Source organism: Oryctolagus cuniculus, chromosome 1, assembly GCF_964237555.1.
Source record: "Oryctolagus cuniculus chromosome 1, mOryCun1.1, whole genome shotgun sequence".
In the NCBI taxonomy this organism is placed as follows: domain Eukaryota; kingdom Metazoa; phylum Chordata; class Mammalia; order Lagomorpha; family Leporidae; genus Oryctolagus; species Oryctolagus cuniculus.
In genome coordinates, this window is record NC_091432.1 from 65,117,855 (window position 1) to 65,137,013 (window position 19,159).

At 45.6% G+C, this 19,159-nt stretch overlaps 1 protein-coding gene and 1 pseudogene across 1 annotated transcript in view; both read left to right on the forward strand.

Moving 5' to 3' along the window:
* The first annotated feature begins 1,060 nt into the window (after positions 1-1,060).
* Positions 1,061-19,159, forward strand: part of MRPL48 (mitochondrial ribosomal protein L48) — a 76,914-nt gene continuing 58,815 nt past the window's right edge. Inside the window, exons 1-2 of the mRNA XM_008264199.4 lie at positions 1,061-1,464; positions 12,835-12,887. Of these exons, the coding sequence (XP_008262421.1) occupies positions 1,444-1,464; positions 12,835-12,887 (74 nt within the window). The 5' untranslated portion in view covers positions 1,061-1,443. The remainder of the gene's footprint in view (positions 1,465-12,834; positions 12,888-19,159) is intronic.
* LOC138849924 (developmental pluripotency-associated 5 protein-like) lies at positions 18,314-18,893 on the forward strand (annotated as a pseudogene).

The window sequence follows — 19,159 nt, forward strand, 5'->3', positions numbered from 1 at the left end:
ACTGCAGCTTTTTTATTCTAGTTAGGGCTTCAGCTGATTGGAAGAGGACCACCACATTAGGGTAGGCAATCTGCTTCACTCAGATTACTGCGTGTTAATCTCACCTCCAAAATATCCTCATAGAAACATCTAGAATAATGTTTGATCTAGTATCTGGCCACCCTTTTGCCTAGTGAAATTGACACCTAACATTAACCATCATATTTTCCTAGTAACTCTGCCCCAGAGGGGAGAAGGGCTATCTTTGGGGTGGGGTGTGGTGCATAGATTTTATCTGCTTAGTTCTTGGTAACTCTTCGGAATCTCATAGGAAGGATTGATAACACATCAGGATAGGGAACTTGGCAGGAATTCTGACAACAAACCAAAGTCTTTATTATTGTATTATTGAGGTCTCATTCATATTTACCAGTTTTCCTTGCCAACAATAACAGCAGCAGAAACAATAACTGCGTATTTGTTATTTGATGCTGACTTTATGTGCTCATGTGCTTCCTTTATACCAGAGTTTATGCATATCTATCTCTAGCTTGAATTCCTTGTTGCTTTATAATCATTTGCTTATAACCTGGCCTCCCCCACTAATACCCAGGTGCCACTCAAGGGCAAGGACCATCTCTGTATTCACAAGGTTCTACCAAAGAACTGGCACAAAGGACTGGCTAAGTAAATGGTTGATGTATGCAGAGCAAGTAAATGAATGAGTGCAGTGACGTCTCATGTGAGCAGGGGTGTGTCAGCGTGAAAACAAGACCGACTTTGAAACTCAGTTCTGCCTCATTTGATTGATCCCAGACAAATCTTAACTCCTGGACGAGTTCCTTAACTACATCATTCCTCCATATCTGTATGTGTAAAGTCAAGTAATCATATCTCCCTAGCAGGCTTGCTGTGGGGAAATAAAGAGATTCACTGAGCATATGCATTGCACAAAGTGATCACTGGTAAAAGGCAGTTATTCTCAGTTATTTTGAGGCTACTAAAAGTCAGAAAGGTTCATTTATGCTCAATCAGCTCTTAAATCGAGGTTATACGTTAGATCCTCACATCCTGTGCTAGATGCTGGGATGTATTTATCAGACAGGATCTCAGTCCTTCAGGAACTCAGTCAAACGTGGGGAAGAGACGGTAACAATATTTAGTACGGTGAGTGAAATAGCAGAATTGTGTGCTAAGTACTGGCGTGATAACGCAGAGATGGTCATTAATTCTGCCCGGACAAACAGCAGTGAAGGTGACACTTGAACAGTGAGGGCGGAGTCTGCGAGGATTCCTAGAGTCGCAGGAGCTGCCGGAACCAAAGTGCTGCGGGAGTGGAATGAGTGTCGGTCGTATATTGTTACCGGACCTGATCAAGGCCGGCAGCGATTACAGACGTCCCGGAATCGCGGCTGTTGGCGCGGACCTTCGGTTTCCACAGCTAAGAGGTCGCAGCAGGAAAAGATGAGCGGAACCCTGGGAAAGGTAACGTAGATTCCACGCACGCAGGGCGAGGGGGTGGTGATGGGGAGCAAAACGAGGAGGTGGCGGCACGCAGACATCCGGGCATGAGAGACCGGAGGCGGAGAAGACCTTTCCCAGCAGCCCTTGCGGTGCCTGACATTAGAAGGGGCTGAGCCACCTTCTCTTATCGCTGGGTGTACTGGCCGTCTGACCCAGGCCACGCCCAGTCCACTTGCCACCCTGGCCATCTAGTGCCTGGGGAGGGGAGACCCCCACAGTGGGGATCTCGACACGATGATGTGGTCCCTGTTGAACAACATGACCTTGGCCGGGTCATTTTATCTTGTGTTTGGTCATCAACCTACAAATTTCTTCTAAAAATATTCTGATTTTGGAATGCGAAACTACCTGGTGATAAAGGAAGGATAATAATGTACCACAGTTCAACTTCCAGATCCTTACCAAGCGACTGCCAAAACTGTATGACCCACCATAGTATATGCATTTCTCCAGCTTCCTCTGGCCTCTAGAAAGATTTCAATTGTGCTGTTTGGGTTGTAGCATGCTGCTTAGATTAATGAGTAACTTTAGCAATTTCTGTTAAATTCTATTAAAAAGTGCCTTTTCCCATTTCTCACCACCAATCTGAAGCTTCCATTCTTCAGAGCTCAGCTCAGGAACTGTCTTTTCAAAAAACCTTTCTGACCAGTCTGGCTAAAGAGCCTGTTTATCTTTGGAACTCCTAGCTGTGTTATCTTTTGGGACCTATTTGTATGAAGTCTTGGAACCATCCTTGCTTCAGCTTGTCTAGAGGTGTTAGTTAATACTTTACATTTATAAGGATTTTGCATACAAGGTTCCATCTCTTGCTAGCTGTCTGACCTCCGTGCTTCAGTGCTGTCTGTAAAATGACACCTACCACGTGGAATCGTTGCAAAGATTACAGAGGATAATGTACATATCAGTACTTTGTAAGGTGTGAAGGATGGTACGAATAAGGAAATTGTTGTTATTCTTTAACTAATAAACTGCTTGTGTTTGCATGATTTCATTTGATCTTCATAATATTATGAGGTAATCCTGGCAGACACAAGATGAGGAAATAGAAGCCACTGGCACAGTGTCTGATTTATTATAGGTCTCAAATATTCTACTGTCTTGAATGCATAAATCAGATAAAGCCTTGCTTTATTTAGTATCTCTCTAATTTAAGAATAACTTGATTTTCCTCATATGTGAAATGACAAATGAAAATATTTCCTGACTTTCCCAGATGTCCTTTCCTTCTTTGGTGACCCAATGCATTGATCTCACAATGCAATGTAATAAATAATTTGCACATGTACTTTCCTCATCAGAAAAATTTGAGGGTAAGCAGCTGTTTTCTCTGTCTATATGTACCTAGCCCATGATATATTTGGCCTAACGTAGGTACCTGTTAAATGTTGAATGAATAAATGAATGAGCAGATGTTGACATTACATGGTAGGTACATAGTAGAGCTAGGACTAGCACTTTTTTTTTTTTTTTTTTTTAAGATTTATTTGAAAGGCAGAGTTACAGAGAGGCAGAGAGAGAGAGAGAGAGAGAGAGATCTTCCATTTGCTGGTTCACTCCCCAGATGGCCACAACAGCTGGAACTGCACCGATCCAAAGCAAGGAGCCAGGAGCTTCTGGATCTCCCATGCAGGTGCAGGGGCCCAAGGACTTGGGCCATCTTCTACTGCTTTCCCAGGCCATAGCAGAGAGTTGGATTGGAAGTGGAGCAGCCAGGACTTGAACCGGCACCCCTAGGGGATGGCAGCACTGCTACACCACAGCACCAGCCCTAGGATTAGAACTTCTTCTTTTTTTTTTTTTTTTATTTGACAGGTAGAGGTTTTTTTTTTTTTTTTTTTTTTAAGATTTTATTTATTTATTTGAGAGGTAGAGTTACAGACATTGAGAGGGAGAAACAGGGAGAAAGGTCTTCCTTCCATTGGGCACTCCCCAAATGGCCGCAACAGCCGGAGCTGTGCTAATCTGAAGCCAGGAGCCAGGTGCTTCTACCCTGTCTCTCATGTGGGTGCAGGGGCCCAAGCACTTGGGCTGTCCTCCACTGCCCTCCCGGGCCACAGCAGAGAGCTGGATTGGAAGAGGGGCAACTGGGACTAGAACCAGCACCCATATGGGATGCTGGCACTGCAGACAGAGGATTAACTAAGTGAGCCTCAGTGCCGGCCCCTGAACTAGAACTTCTAACTTATAAACCTTTCCTTAGGACCCTAAGAAATTTTGCCTGCAAATCATCTCAGACTTTACATGGGTGAGAAGCCCAGCTTTTCTGGAATAAAGCTGGATGGAGCCAGTACTTCTGGGTTAACAGAAGTAGTACAGCAGGGTAGATCTGGATAAGACACGAATGTTGATATTATCAGACCTCAGAAAACTTATCAGTTGATCAAGATGGCAGGATGGTGTCTCGAGAAATCACAATGCACCAGGGAGTGGGTAATGATTCCCCTGTTGAGTTGTTTTGCACAGAAAATGCTTTGTACTCATATCTGGATTTCACCCACACTGAAGTGACTGTTATTTTCTCAGGGATTACAATAGCCCTGAACCATGAGGCTCTGTTAGGGGAGGGCTGGTGATCACTGAAGGTATGCCAGGTTGTGTCTAATATAGCAGCCTGGAAGGTGAAGCCCTGAAGACTGGTCTCAGGGATAGCAGGATGTTTCCAGGTGGAAATATCGAAGGCCACAGTGCAGCAGGGCTCATGTGAAGAAAACGCAGTGAGGCCTGAAGTAAGAGACAAACAACAGGCATGAAAAGATGTGAACCAGGAGGAACCTACTTCAGAGGGCCTGGGAGGGCAGAGCGTTCCGAAGTCCAGGAAAATTGACTTTCCCATAAGCCTTGGAGAACAAGGATTTACTTCTGTTTTATTCATAGTTTTTTTTTAAAGATTTATTTATTTAAAATGCAGACTTACAGAGAGGGAGAGAAAGAGAGAGAGAGAGAGAAAGAGAGAGAGAAGTTTTCCATCCGCTAGTTCACTCCCCAGATGGCTGCAACGGTTGGAGCTGAGCTGATCTGAAGCCAGGAGCCAGGAGCTTCTTCCAGGCCTCCCACGTGGGTGCAGGGGCCCAAGGATTTGGGCCATCTTCTACTGCTTTCCTAGGCCATAGCAGAGAGCTGGATCAGAAGTGGAGCAACGTGTACTTGAACCAGCGCCCACATGGGATGCCAGCACTGCAGGCAGCAGCTTTACCCACTCTGCGACAGTGCTGGCCACTTGTTCATAGTTTTGTCATCAGCACCTGTCACATCCCAAGGTGCATATTATTTAACAACTGAGGATTGAATAATCACCCCACCATTATCATGACTACTACGAATTTAACCATTAATAATGTACCTTGAACTTGGAAGCCCTTTTTCTATATTGTCTAGTTTAATTGTATGAACAATTCAGTGGGGTAAATATTTTTATAGCCTCTTTAGAGATAAGGAAATGAGGTTTAAAGAAATTAATTCGATTAGTAAATATTTGTTGAGCACCTGATATGTGCCACAGTGTATGCTAGATGCTGGGATGTGGCAGATTTCTCTCTTTGCGGAGCTTGTTAAGAGAGGAACTTTTTTATTCATGTTATTTGAAAGGTATACACACACACACACACACACACACAGATAATTATTTTCCATTTGCTGATTCACTCCCCAAGTGCCCACAACAGCTAGAGCTGGGCCAGGCCAAAGCCAGGTTTGTAGAACAAACACTATCTGGGTTTTCCATGTAGGCGGTGGGGGCCCAAGTACTTGAGCCATCACCCACTGCCTCCCAGGATGGATTGGAAACAGAGGGAAGACTTGAACTCAGACACTCTGTGTGGTATGTAGTCTCACGAGTGGCTGCCTGACTTGCACCATACCACCTGCCCCAGACAGGCTAATGAAACATGTAGCTACTTAACTAATCATGGTAAGAGCCACAAAGAAAGATTCAGGGTTTTTTGTTGTTGTTGTTGTTGTTTTTGAGTGTATAGCAGCAAGACCCTAGCAAGTCTGAGTGGTCAAGAAAGTTTTCTTGAGGATATTACATGACTAAGACTTGAAGAACAAATAGGGTTTAGATAGGGAAAAAATACTCCAGGCAAGAAGAGCAAGCGCAAAGGCCCTGGAATGAGAACACACTTGGAGCTATAGGGATCCAGAGGAAGCTGGAAGCGACAGAAGCAGTGGGGCTTATCTCAAGGGAAAGTGTGCAAAGAAGTAGGATGGGGTGAACTGGGGAGATGGGAAGGGCTTGGTGACCAGACGGATTATAAAACTTAGTTTAGTTCTGGAGTAAGTTAGCGAATTGGATTTAGTCTAGCTCAACTGGCCTAGAAATGCCATCTGGCAGCTGTGATGGGTGGCCAGGAGTTTAAGAAACGTGGTGTTTAATTCACATACCATAATACTCACTCTTTTGAAGTTAACGATTCAGTGGTTTTTAGTACATATACAAAACTGGGCAGCCATTACTACTGTCTAGTTCCAGAGTACTTTCATCATCCCCAAAAGAAATCCTTTACCCTTAAGCTGTTATTCCTCAGTCCCTTGTCTCTCAAGCCCTTGGCAAACACTAGTCTGCTTTCTGTCTATGGATTTGTCTATTTAGTCATCTCATATACATGTAGGTCAAGTCATTGTTAAGTGATTACCAAGGGTTGTATAGCCAGTGTTGGGGGAACGGATGGTCACACCCAAATCTGTGTAATTATAAAGCCTGCCTGTGCTCATAACTGCCATGAGGACCCCATGCACACAAATGATGTCAACAGGAACACGTTCAGATGATTGTGGCCAGAGAAAATTTGGAAACAAAAACAATTTTTTAAATAAGGAAAAAAATACCCAGAGGCAATCATCGTTGGCTTCAAATACTTCAAGGGCTGGTATGAAAAATAAGAGCCGAACTTACTCTGTGTCATCCCAGAGTAGGGGCCTAGACTTACTCCATGGAGGTTATAGGGATATCCGTTTTGGTTTTCTAGGTGGAAAAACTTTCAGATCATTAGAAGGGTCTGAAAATATTTCAGTTCTGGACAGGGGAGGTATTTAAGTAGCAGATGAACCATTGTGGCCAGGGGGCTAGCGTTGGCCCTGTGTGTGAGAAGGATAGTGGTAGACACTGACTGAGGCCCATGAGGAGAACTGGAAACTTCTGACAGATGAACCAGGCAGGAACTCGACAACGCCCTTGAAAACAAGGATGCCTCAGATAGAAGTAACCTCCTTTGCAAGAACTGGAATACAGTTCAAGGTGTGGCTCAGCCCCTTGAAGAAAACAAGAGCTGCTGTGTAATGGCAGAACTTGTTTGCAACAGCAGTAAAGGGTGGTGAGAAGAGACCCAGTTGTGGGGTTCTTGGGAATAGCACTTATTAGCTATGTGCTTTGGGCACATTAATTCACATTTCTGAGCTTTAGCTTCCTTGTGGAATGGTTGTGAGGCATAAAGGAAGATGATGTTTGGCACATAGTAGGTGCTCAACAAATGGTAAGATTATTGAGGATATCATTATTAGCACACGAATGTCACTGTATAAGTTAATATCACTCTTTTGAGAGGCAATGTGGCAGAGTGGAAAACATGGACTTCAGATTCAGGCAGACTGCTTTGAATTCCTGGAACCTCTTACCAAACTTATAACTTCAGGGAATTTATGTAAACCTGTTTTTTAAATTTGTGAAACAAAAGCATTTACCTCAATATTGCCTCTATCAGAGGACTGGTATAAAGATTAATTGAAATAGATGCTGGCGGCATCTGCCTGCAGTGCTGTTGACCCATATGGGTACCAGTTTCTTTCCTGGCTGCTCCTCTTCTGATCCAGCTCTCTGATATGGCCTGGGAAAGCAGTTGAAGATGGTCCAGGTGGTAGGGACCCTGCACCCGAGTGGGAGACCTGGAAGAAGCTTCTGGTTTCTGGCTTCAGATCACCCCTGCTTCCGGCTATTGTGGCCATTTGGGGAGTGAACCAGCAGATGGAAGACCTTTCTGTCCGTCTCTCCCTCTCTCTGTCTGTAACTCTGCCTCTCAAATAAATAAATAAATAAATAATATCTTTTTAAAAAAGAAAAGATTAATTGAAATAGCATGTATAAAGTGCTTAATACAAAGGATGTACTAAATAAATAGTAGTAACAATGCTATTTTAAATAATATCTATTAATATACAAGTATGTTTGGTCAATATTAATAAAACAGTTCTGAGTTGCTTGCCTCAAAGGCCCCTGACCCACTGCTCTTCCCCTGCCCCCAAGCAGGCTTGGGTGTCTGAAGCTACCACACACTAGAGGTTTTGCCCCATGGCTGTGTGCTTTGGTAGCCTTGCTGTCCTTTCTTGGTTCTGGGCTCTGGAGCTCGTCAGCCAAGTATTGTTATAACCCACTGCTGCAACTGTGTCCTCATTCATCCGTTCATCGGTGTCAGCGCCCTCCTCTCACCCTTGCAGAGCCAGAGCCGCTCTTCATTTGCTGTCTGGGGGGAGGGGTTGGGGTGGGATTTATGAGTTAGTCCCAAAATAGACTAATAGACTACTTTTGTCCTGACAGGTAATGCCAGGCATTGCAGGGGAGAGGCTGGGCATTGCAGGGGAGAGGCCGGGCATTGCAGAGGAGAGGCTGGGCACCTTTCCCAGAGCTCAAAGGGAGAATTCACACCACGATTTGAATATCTTTCAGAAAGTTGTCAACCCTTAAGTCTAGCTTTAAGATAATTAAATCCCTAGCTAGATACTTGGAAATCGGGACAATTAAAATGAGGAGAAAGCTGTCTTATCCAGATTTTTCTTCCCTTTCAGTACCTCTTATATATGAGTTGACCCATTTAAAAACATATTCTGTTAACTCTGACTTCTGTTCTTTTTGTCATGGTTAACAGATCTTGGGCCTGGAGTACCCTGGAGTCACCTGCCCTAACTTCAGATACGTGGTCAGTGGTGGGGGAGCCAGCCTGAGCTGTCCTGGGGCTCCCAGTTCCCAACTCTGTCTTTTATGCTGGCCATTGTTAGGTTAAACATTATACACATACTGTATAAAGTTTTTTAGCATCTGACTTAATTGTTCTTTTTAGGATTGTTTTACACACTTTGCCTTTTCTTCTGTCTATTCACATCCTTATGGGCAAAATTTTTATTGATTTATTTGAAAAGCAGAGTGACAGGTAGAAGAAGAGACAGAAATCTTCATCTAGTAGTTCACTCCCCAAATGAATGCAACAGCCAGATCTGGGCCAGGCTGAAACCAAGAGCCAGGTATTCTCTCCTAGTCTTCCACCTGGATGGCAAGGGCTCAAGTACTTGGGACATCCTCTGCTGCCTTCCCAGACACATCAGCAGGGAGCTGGGTTAGAAGCTGAGCAGCTAAGACTTGAACTGTTGCTCTGACATGGGATAATGGTCTGGTAAGCGCCAGCCTAACCTGCTGTGCCACAATGCTAGACCCCTCCTGCCTGATTTCCTAAACATTAACCCTTTATTTTATGAGAGAGAAAGTATAAAATGGGGGGAAATTATGTTCTTTGAAGTCAGAGAAACCCAAGATCCTATGCTAATTTTGGTAGTACTATGTATCACTTGGGGTAGATAACTTAATTTGCTTTTTCAGCTATAAAGTGGGGATACTAATACTTTGTAAGGATATTGTGATTTAAACACATGGTAGGAACTGAACAAAATAGTTGTGAATGCTTAATAAATGGTAGCAGTGATTATCATTTGTTCACTTATTTCTTTTATTTATTTATTTATTTATTTATTTTGACAGGCAGAGTTAGACAGTGAGAGAGATAGACCGAGAGAAAGGTCTTCCTTTTCCGTTGGTTCACCCCCCAAATGGCCACTATGGCTGGCTCGCTGTGGCCGGTGCGCTGCGCCGATCCGAAACCAGGAGCCAGGTGCTTCTTCCTGGTCTCCCATGCAGGTGCAGGGGCCCAAGCACTTGGGCCATCCTCCACTGCCTTCCCGGGCCACAGCAGAGAGCTGGACTGGAAGAGAAGCAACCGGGACAGAACCGGCGCCCCAACCGGGACTAGAACCTGGGGTGCCGGCACTGCAGGCAGAAGATTAGCCTAGTGAACCACGTGCCAGCCTTGTTCACTTATTTCTAATCATTTATTTACAAAACAAACCTTGAATGAGTGTCCAACAGTGTACCTGTGAGGAATATGACATGACCCTTTGCCCCTGGAGATCTCTTGGTTTAGCAAAGGGTCCTTGGGTGATATTAACAGTTTCTGTGATCTTCTGAAGTAGTATGCAGACTTTGTCTATCCATGCCTTTATGTATTTATCTAGGAAAAGAATTTATGACTTTGATCGGCTCCTTAGTTACATGTGTAACACTGAAAAGCTAAGAACTTTTCCTGGCTGTCTTTACCTGGATTTCCTGTTGTATGTGCTGTTGTTCATGCTACCTAAATATTTTTTTAAAAGAAGATTTATTTATTTGAAAGGCAGAGTTACACACACACACACACACACACACAGAGAGAGAGAGAGAGAGAGAGGCAAAGACAGAGAGACAGAGAGATCTTCCATCTTCTGGCCGTTTCAAATGTCCACAACAGCTGGGGTGTTGGCCAAGCCAAAGCCAGGAGCCTAGAACTCTATCCTGTTCACCAACATGGATGGCAGGGGCCCAAGCACTGGGCCATTCTCCACTGCCTTTCCAGGTACATTAGCAGAGAGCTGGATCAGAAGTGGAACATTGGGATTCCAACCAGCTTCTCAAATGGGATGCCAGTGTTGCAGGTTGTGGCTTAATCTGCTGTGCCACACTGGCCCCTCATGCCTCCTCCTATTCTTCCTCCTATTCTATTTCTTTCTTTCTTTTTCTTTTCTTTCTTTTTTTTTTTTTTTTTTTGAAAGGCTGAGAGAAGAGACAGAGACAGAGAGGGAATGGGTGAGAGAGAGAGAGAGATCTTCCATTGCTGGTCCACTCCCCAAATGGCCACAATGGTCAGGGCTGGGCCAAACTGAAGCCAGGAGCCTGGAACTCTATCTGGGTCTCCCACATGGGTGGCATGGGCCCATGTACTTGAACCATCTTCTGCTGCTTTCCCAGGGACACTAGCAGGGAGCTGGGAAGTGGAATGGCTGGGACTTGAACTGGCACTCACATGGGATTGCTGGGGTCTCAGGTGGTGGCTTAACCCACTGTGTCACAAAGCAACCCCTTTTATTCCCTTTAAAACTGGCACAGTAGTTGTCACATAATAACTTTTTTTTTTTTTTAACTATTTATTTATTTGAAAGGCAGAGGCAGAGAGAGAGAGAGAGAGAGAGAGAGAAGTCTTCCACTCACTGGTTCACTCCCCAAATGGCTGCAGTGGCTGGAGTTGGGCCATTCTGAAGCCAGGAGCTTCTTCCTGGTCTCCCACGTGGGTACAGGGACTTGGGCCATCTTCCACTGCTTTCCCAGGCATATTAGCAGGGAGCTGGATCTGAAGTGGAGCAGCCGGGACTTGAACTGGTGCCCATATGTGATGCCAGCACTGCAGGTGGCAGCTTTACCACCACATCACAGCACCAGTTCCCCCCATAATAGTCTTTTTAAAAATAAACTTTATTTTAGAATAGAATAGTTTTACATTTATAAAAAAAATTGTAAAGATAGCACAGAGAACTACATGTACACTAATTTCCCCTACTACTACCATCTTACTACCAGTAGTATGGCATATTTTCCACAATTAATGCACTACTACTAATATATTATTGTTAGCTCAAGCTAACATAATCCTTTACCAGGATTTTTTTTTTTTTTTTTTTTTGACAGGCAGAGTGGACAGTGAGAGAGAGAGACAGAGAGAAAGGTCTTCCTTTGCCGTTGGTTCACCCTCCAATGGCCGCCGCGGCCGGCACGCTGCGGCCGGCGCACCGCGCTGATCCGATGGCAGGAGCCAGGAGCCAGGTGCTTTTCCTGGTCTCCCATGGGGTGCAGGGCCCAAGCACCTGGGCCATCCTCCACTGCACTCCCTGGCCACAGCAGAGAGCTGGCCTGGAAGAGGGGCAACCGGGACAGAATCCGGCGCCCCAACCGGGACTAGAACCTGGTGTGCCGGCGCCGCTAGGCGGAGGATTAGCCTAGTGAGCCGTGGCGCCGGCCCTTTACCAGGATTTCTTAAGTTTTTATCAAATGTCCTTTTTCTATTCCAGGATCCCATCTCAGATAGCACATTGCATTTAGATGTCATGTTTCCTTAGCTTCCTCTTGGCTGTCACCATTTCTCAGATTGTCCTTGTTATGTGTAATATGCTTTTCACAAAGCGTATTGAAGAAATTGGTATCATTACCCAAGGGGCTGGCGCTGTGGCCTAGTGGGTAAAGATGCTGCCTACAGTGCCAGCATCCCATATGAGCACTGGTTCAAGTCCCAGCTGCTCCACTTCCGATCCAGCTCTCTGCTATGGCCTGGGAAAGCAGTACAAGATGGCCCACGTCCTTGGGCCCCTGTACCCCATGGGAGACCCAGAAGAAGCTCCTAATGCCTGGCTTCAGACTGGCTTCAGCCATTGCAGCCATTTGGGGAGTGAACTAGCAGATGGAAGACCGCTCTCTCTTTCTCTGACTCTGCCTCTATTAACCCTGCCTTTCAAATAAATAAATATATGTTAAAAAAAAGAAGCAGAAATAAATTTTAAAAAATAATTACCGATAGTGTGCAGGGTTTTTTCCTCTTGTATGTTATGGGGCCTTTAAGGACAGACATCTAGTATGTATTATTCGGTTTATAAACAGATCTCTTCTATGCCACACACTTAGTAAAGCTATGTCATTGATCTTTTTTGAGTGGGTACCAGCAGGACAGAATGGGATTGAAATAACCGGGGAGAAAGGAGGCCTCCTCCTAATTATATTGATTTGTCAGTGTTGGTATTGAGGAAGACAATGTGCTGTAACAGAGGCATAGCCGCTGGAGTAAGACAGTTCTCTCAGCCACTATTAGCTATACTTTTTTGGAATATAACCTCTTGGTTGCCTCGCTTGTAAAATGGACTTACAGTGTTTTGAGAATTAAAAATTTAAGAAAGCCCTTCTGCTGCTGTCCATGGCAGATTCATAATAGCTGCTGATTGATATTGGAAAAGGCAGATCAAGCTGGAAAGAGGGAACTGAAAACGCAGTGTGGGAAAGAGGCTTCTGTGTTTGAATGTCTTCTGTAGTGGGAGGAATAAGAAAGAAGGTGATGTGGCTTGCTTTCATGTTTGGTGTTAACTGTTGGACAGCTTTTTTGCTAAGCACCAGCCCTTGAGTCCTTTTCAGTTTGTGTACTGTGAGTTCCCAGCCTCTTAAGTAGAGGTACTTGAAGTTCTGTGAATGCTTAAGATTGTCTTAACCTGACTGTTTTGCTGCAGGTGCTGTGCCTGAGGAGCAATATCATTTTTAAGCAAGTGGTTTCCCTCTTAAGGTAAGGCTATTAATAACAATAATTAAAGTTCATGTTCGCATTCTGCTTCATAGGGCACATAACACTTTTCTTCTTCGCTGCATGCTAGGCATCTCAAGCTTCAATTCCACTGCTATCCTGCTCCTTTCCCATTCTCAGTAAAAGGCAACTCCATTCATCTTGTTGCTCAGGCCACAATCCTGGGAGTTATCCTTGACACTGCACATTAGTCAGCTTCTTGTTATTTTTGGTTTATGGTTTTAGAGGTTGACAGTCCAAGATAGGGTGACCTCACTGGCTTGGCTGATGAGAGCAGTGGAGCACCAGTGGTAGACAGATCACATGGCGAGGCAGGAAGCAGTGACAGCAGCTGGGCCCAACTCAGGCTTTCATAATCAGCCCTCTGGGTGAGAACTGCCTTTGGAGAGTATGTCCCCAATGACCTAAGAACTTGCTGGTAAGCCTAGCCTCTAATTATCGTAGACTCAGTTTCTACCCTCTTTGTTTCATTAGTTTATCATTTTGAGATTTAAACATCTGCTACTACCGTCCCCCTGCCTCCTAATTGATCTTCCTGCTTTTACTTTTAAAATATTTTTTGAAAAAAATTTATTTATTTATTTGAAAGGCAGATTTATGGGGGTGGGAGGGAGGAGAGAGAGAGAGAGAGAGAGAGAGAATCTTCTATCTGTTGGTTTACCTCCCAAATGGCTGCAATAGCCAGGAGAGAGAGAGAGAGAGAGAGAGAGAGAGAGAGAGAGAAAGAAAGAAATCTATCTGTTAGTTTACTTCCCAAATGGCTGCAATAGCCAGGAACCTGGAACTCCATTCAGGTCTGCCCTGTGGGAAGCAGGGGCCAAGAACTTGGGCCCTCTTCTGCTGCTTTCTCAGTGGATTAGCAGGGAGCTGAATTGAAGCAGAGCAGCTGGTACTTGAACTGGTGCTCATATGTGATGCTGATCTCACAGGTGGAGGCTTAACCCTCTGTGCCACAGGCCAGCTCCCTGCATTTGCTTTTGTCTAATGGCCTTCACTAAAATCAGAGTGATTCTTTGTAAAAATAAATTTTTATTTATTTGAATGGCAGAGAGAGAGAGTGTGTGAGTGAACGAACACTTCCATCCACTGTTCACTCCCAAATGCCTGTAACAGCCAGGGGACTGGTTCAGACCAAAGCCAGGAGCCCAGAACTCTGCATCTCCCATGTGAGTGGCAGGAACCCAAGGACTTCAGCTGTCATCTGCTGCTTTCCAAGGATGCTTATTAACTAGAATTAGGATCAGAAGTGGAGCTGGAACTCAAATCCAAACACTGCAGATATGGGCTGTAGTCATTCTAAGCAGAATGGAGTGATTCTTTTAAAATCACATTAGCTCATGTCACTTCTCTATTTAAAACTCTCCAATGGTATCTTTTCTTTTCTTTTCTTCTTCTTTTTTTTTTTTTTTTTTTAAGATTTATTTGTTTGAAAGGCAGAGTCACAGAGAAGGAGGAAAGACAGAGAGAGAGAGAGAGAGAGAGATTCTTTTTTTTTTTTTTTTTGACAGGCAGAGTGGACAGTGAGAGAGAGAGACAGAGAGAGAAAGGTCTTCCTTTGCCGCTGGTTCACCCTCCAATGGCCGCCGCTGCAGCCGGCGCACCGCGCTGATCCTGGCAGGAGCCAGGAGCCAGGTGCTTTTCCTGGTCTCCCATGGGGTGCAGGGCCCAAGCACCTGGGCCATCCTCCACTGCACTCCCTGGCCATAGCAGAGAGCTGGCCTGGAAGAGGGGCAACCGGGACAGAATCCGGCGCCCCAACCGGGACTAGAACCCGGTGTGCCGGCGCCGCAAGGTGGAGGATTAGCCTATTGAGCCACGGCGCCGGCTGAGAGAGAGAGATTCTGAATCCACTAATCCATTCCCCAAATGGCCACAACAGCCAGGATTGCGCCAGGCCGAAGCCAGGAGCCAGGAGCTTCCCCTGGGTTCCCAACATGGGTGCAGGGGCCCAAGCTCTTAGACCATCCTTCACTGCTTTCCCAGGCATGCTAGCAGGGAGTTGGATTGGAAGTGGAACAGCTGGGACTCAAACCCTCGAAGCGGTGCCAACAAGGGATGCTGGTGCCACAAGCTAGGGCTTTGACCCACTGAGCCACAGTCCCAACCCAAGATAGAATAGAATCTATAATCCTTACTGTGGCCTACGAGGCCTACAAGGCCTGGCATAGCCTGCTCCCTCACTTAGATACTTATATACTGACTCAGTTTCACACAGTGACCTCTCCCTGTTCCTTAATGATCTAGGTGCTCTTTCACCGCAGAACCTTTGCTTGTTCTTTCCCCAGGTATCCAAGGGGTTTGTTCCTAAATGGGATCTAGTCAGTGAGGCCTTCCCTATTACCTTATGTAAAATGCTGCCCTCTTCCATCAGTCTATATCCCCTTACCTTGGTTATCTTCATAGCAGATATCATTACCTGACACATTTTATATATTTTATAAAAAATTTTTAGACTCTTTGTTTCCTCTCCCACATAGAGTCACTATGGAGATAAGGACCGTGTTAATTTTGTTTACTGCCTTATCCGTGGTGCCTTGAATGGTGTCTTCATTGACTCACTATGACCTGGTGAAACAGACGATATTATCTCAGTTATATACATGAATAACTCAGATTCCAAGAGGGTAATCATAGCTAATGTGGATTGGAATTGGGATTCAGAACTAAGTTGTGTGTGTGTGTGTGTGTCGTACTGTTTATAGAGTATAACCTTCCCACTGTTTTTCTGTAGATGCTGGCGAGATGCATTTGGCTGTTTATTTTTCTGCTTAGCAGATACTCAGCAAGTGTCTTCTGTGTGGCAGTCACAGGATTAAAACACTGAATTGTGTATCTTCCCAGATTGCTTAGTGCTCAGCAACCTAACTGGTCCCCTAAGTCCTTTAGATTTATTGAAGCTTTTCCCTTCTTACTTCCTTTTCATTTTAATCCATTTTTTTCATCATTAGTCAACTGCTATTTGACTAATACCTGCTATGGCACTGTGTAAGGCAGTTTAAATGTTACCTCTAATTCTCCTAAAAACACTACAGGAGCAATGTAAATGTTGGCATTTTACAAATGAGCTTAAGGTAGATCTTCAGCTTCGTGAGGTTGTACTGTCATCATCTGTACTTCAAAGATGACATAACTGAGTTGCAGCGACATCAGACAGCTCCCCTACTGGGTCGAGTCAGCCTGCAGCCTCAGCTCTGCTTGGCACAGCTAGTTCCACAGTTTAGTTTCAGAGCTTCTCAGGATGCGGAACTGAATGCCCCGATTGGATTGCCTCGGAGCTGAGCAGAGTGATGCTGTTCGCCTCCATGTTCCTTGCTCTCATTGCTGTCCCTCCTTCTCCATCTCCTGAGCCTGTTCTAATACTGCAGGCTCCCATACATTTTCTCCTGGGCTATTTATTGCAAGAACTAACTCATTGTTTCTCTTGCTTCCTATTCACCACTCACCTGCTATCAGGCTTAACTTTCCAAAACCTTGACTTGATCATATCCCTCCTGTGCTTAAAATCTTCCAAAAACGTCCCCAGGCCTACTCAGAATAAAGACCAAACTCCTCAGCCCAGTGATCAGGGTTTCTCGTGACCCCTGGTGACCTCTCCAGCTTTATGTTCCATCCTGCTCCTTCCCTGCTGCTCAAGTTCCACTTACATTCTGCCGCATACCTGAACATACCCTTTCGTGCTTCAAAAGAATGCTTTTGCTGCAATGCTAACAGTTCCTCACTTAAAAGAAGTTTATTTATTTTCATCTAACTTGAAATGCAGAGCAACAGGGAGATAGAGAGACAAGGAGAGCTCTTCCATCTGCTAGTTTGGTCCCAGGATGCACTAGCACTTGGATATAGGATGTGGGAGTCCCACAGGGTGGCTTAATCCACTGAGCTGTAATGCCTGCCCGCCTCATTTTTAAAAACTCATTCAGTCTCTCTCACTCTCTCGCCTCCTCTCCTCTCCCTCTCCTCTCCTCTCGCTCTCCTCTCCTCTCGCTCTCTGTCTTCCTCTCCGTCTCCTGAGCTCTGTCTCTCTTACGCTCTCTTTTCCTTCTTCGCCCCTTCCCTCCAGTCTGTCGGGTTTCCCCCAATAAACTCTTTCCCTTACTCTGGTGTTCGGTGTGTTTTGTGGCGGCCTTACATTGGTGCCGGGACTCAGATCCAGGCTCCCCCAGTGACTTTGTTCTCCCTTTGGGGATCTCTGAGCTGCTCTGGGTCCTGGATTTCTGCCAGTCACAAAACATACCCCCGGAACTGCTTCCACACCACCAAATGCTCCGTGATCTTCATCCACACATCAGCCTTCCAAATTCTGAGGTAAGCCAGGTGGTCACATGGCCCAACCACTGGTGTCAAGCCCCACCCCCACCCTAATGGGATTCTGCTCCTGTTTCCCTGCCCGCCCTCCAGCAAAATTTTAAAAGGACCTGTACCTGAACACGTGGCTCTCTCTCACTATCTTGGCTCCTCTCATCTTCTCTCCCCTCCTGTCACTTGCTCTCTCTCTCCCTCTCAATCTCCTGACCTCTGTCTCTCTCTCTCACACTCTCTTACACTCTTCTTCTGCCTCTTTTCCTTCTTCGCCCCTTCCCTCCAGGCTGTCAGGTTTCTCCCAATAAGCTCTTTCCCTTAAAAAAAAAATCTCAATTCAAATTATTCAGTCTCTCTGGTAGAAGTGATCACACTTTCCTTTACATCCTACCGATTCTATACATGTTCCTTTTTTAAAAAATGTGTATTTATTTATTTTTTAAAAAAGATGTATTTATTTATTTGGAAGAGTTACAGAGAGAAGGAGAGAGAGAGAAAGAGAGAGGTCTTCCATCCACTGGTTCACTCCCCACTTGGCTGGAATGGCTGGAGCTTTGCCAGTCTGAAGCCAGGAGCCTGGAGCTTCTTCCAGGTCTCCCACATGGGCACAGGGGCCCAAGGACTTAGGCCATCTTCTTCTGCTTTCCCAGGCCATAGCAGAGAGCTAGATTGGAAGTGGAACATCCAGGACTCAAACTGGCATCCATATGGGATGCCAGCATTGTACGTGGCATCTTTACCTATTATGCTACAGCACTGGCCCTGTATTTAGGTAGGTAGGTAGGTAGGTAGGTAGATAGATAGATTGACTGACTGACTGACTGACAGACAGCCTTACTGTTGGCCTGAGACTGGTTGGTTTCTTTCTTTCTTTTTTTTTTTTCTTTTTTTTTTTTTTTTTAGAGTTACTTATTTATTTGAAAGGCAGTTACAGAGAAGCAGAGGCAGAGAGAGAGAGAGGTCTTCCCATCTGCTGGCTCACTCCCCAGATGGCCTCAGTGGCCGGTGCTGCGCCTCTCTGAAGGCAGGAGCTAGGAGCTTCTTCCAGGTCTCCCATGTAGGTGCAGGGGCCTAAGGACTTGGCTGTCTTTTGCTGCTTTTCCAGGCCACAGCAGAGAGCTGGATCAGAAGTGGAGCAGCCAAGACTTAAACCTGTGCCCATATGGGATGCCGGCACTGCAGGCGGTAGCTTTACCCATTATGCCACAGCTCTAGCTCCTTGTTGGTTTCAAAATTAAGATGGGAATGGTCCTGAGACGTAAGGCTATCCCAACATGGGTGAAGGTTCTGGAAGAAGTAAAACATCCTGAGGTGCTGTAGGTCCAGATGCTCCTGCTGGAAGCCCTCCCATTGAGCAAGAGAGCAAGGCCGTGCTCAAGCTGAAGGCTCTGGCATCTTTGGCCTTCACTGAAGTGCTGGTTTACACTCCTGCCTGTACAAGCTCTGGACCAAGTGGGTGCTGCAGGCCTTGGATGAGTGGCACTGCCAGCGGCAGGAATGCGGGTTGCTCAAGGAATGTGGGTTACTCGAGGAAGCCATGAGTGTTCTCGAACTAGGCCCTTGGATGAAGTGAGGCCAGCTTCCAGCCAGTGTGGCGGGGACCAGAATGTAGAGCTTAGGCTGGGGTCAGAGCTGCAGTGATTTAGCATGGTTTAAGCTCTGCTTCAGGCAATTTAAGGAGAAACAAGCTGTTTTGGGGTCTTTACCTTTGCTCTGAGTTCTGACATAAATGTCTCTTTCCAAAGTTGCTAACTGAAGAACAAAGTTTTTTTTTGTTTGTTTGTTTGTTTTAATTTTTCGACAGGCAGAGTAGACAGTGAGAGAGAGAGACAGAGAGAAAGGTCTTCCTTTGCTGTTGGTTCACCCTCCAATGGCCGCCGCAGCCGGCGCGCTGCGGCCGGCGCACCGCGCTGATCCGATGGCAGGAGCCAGGAGCCAGGTGCTTCCTCCTGGTCTCC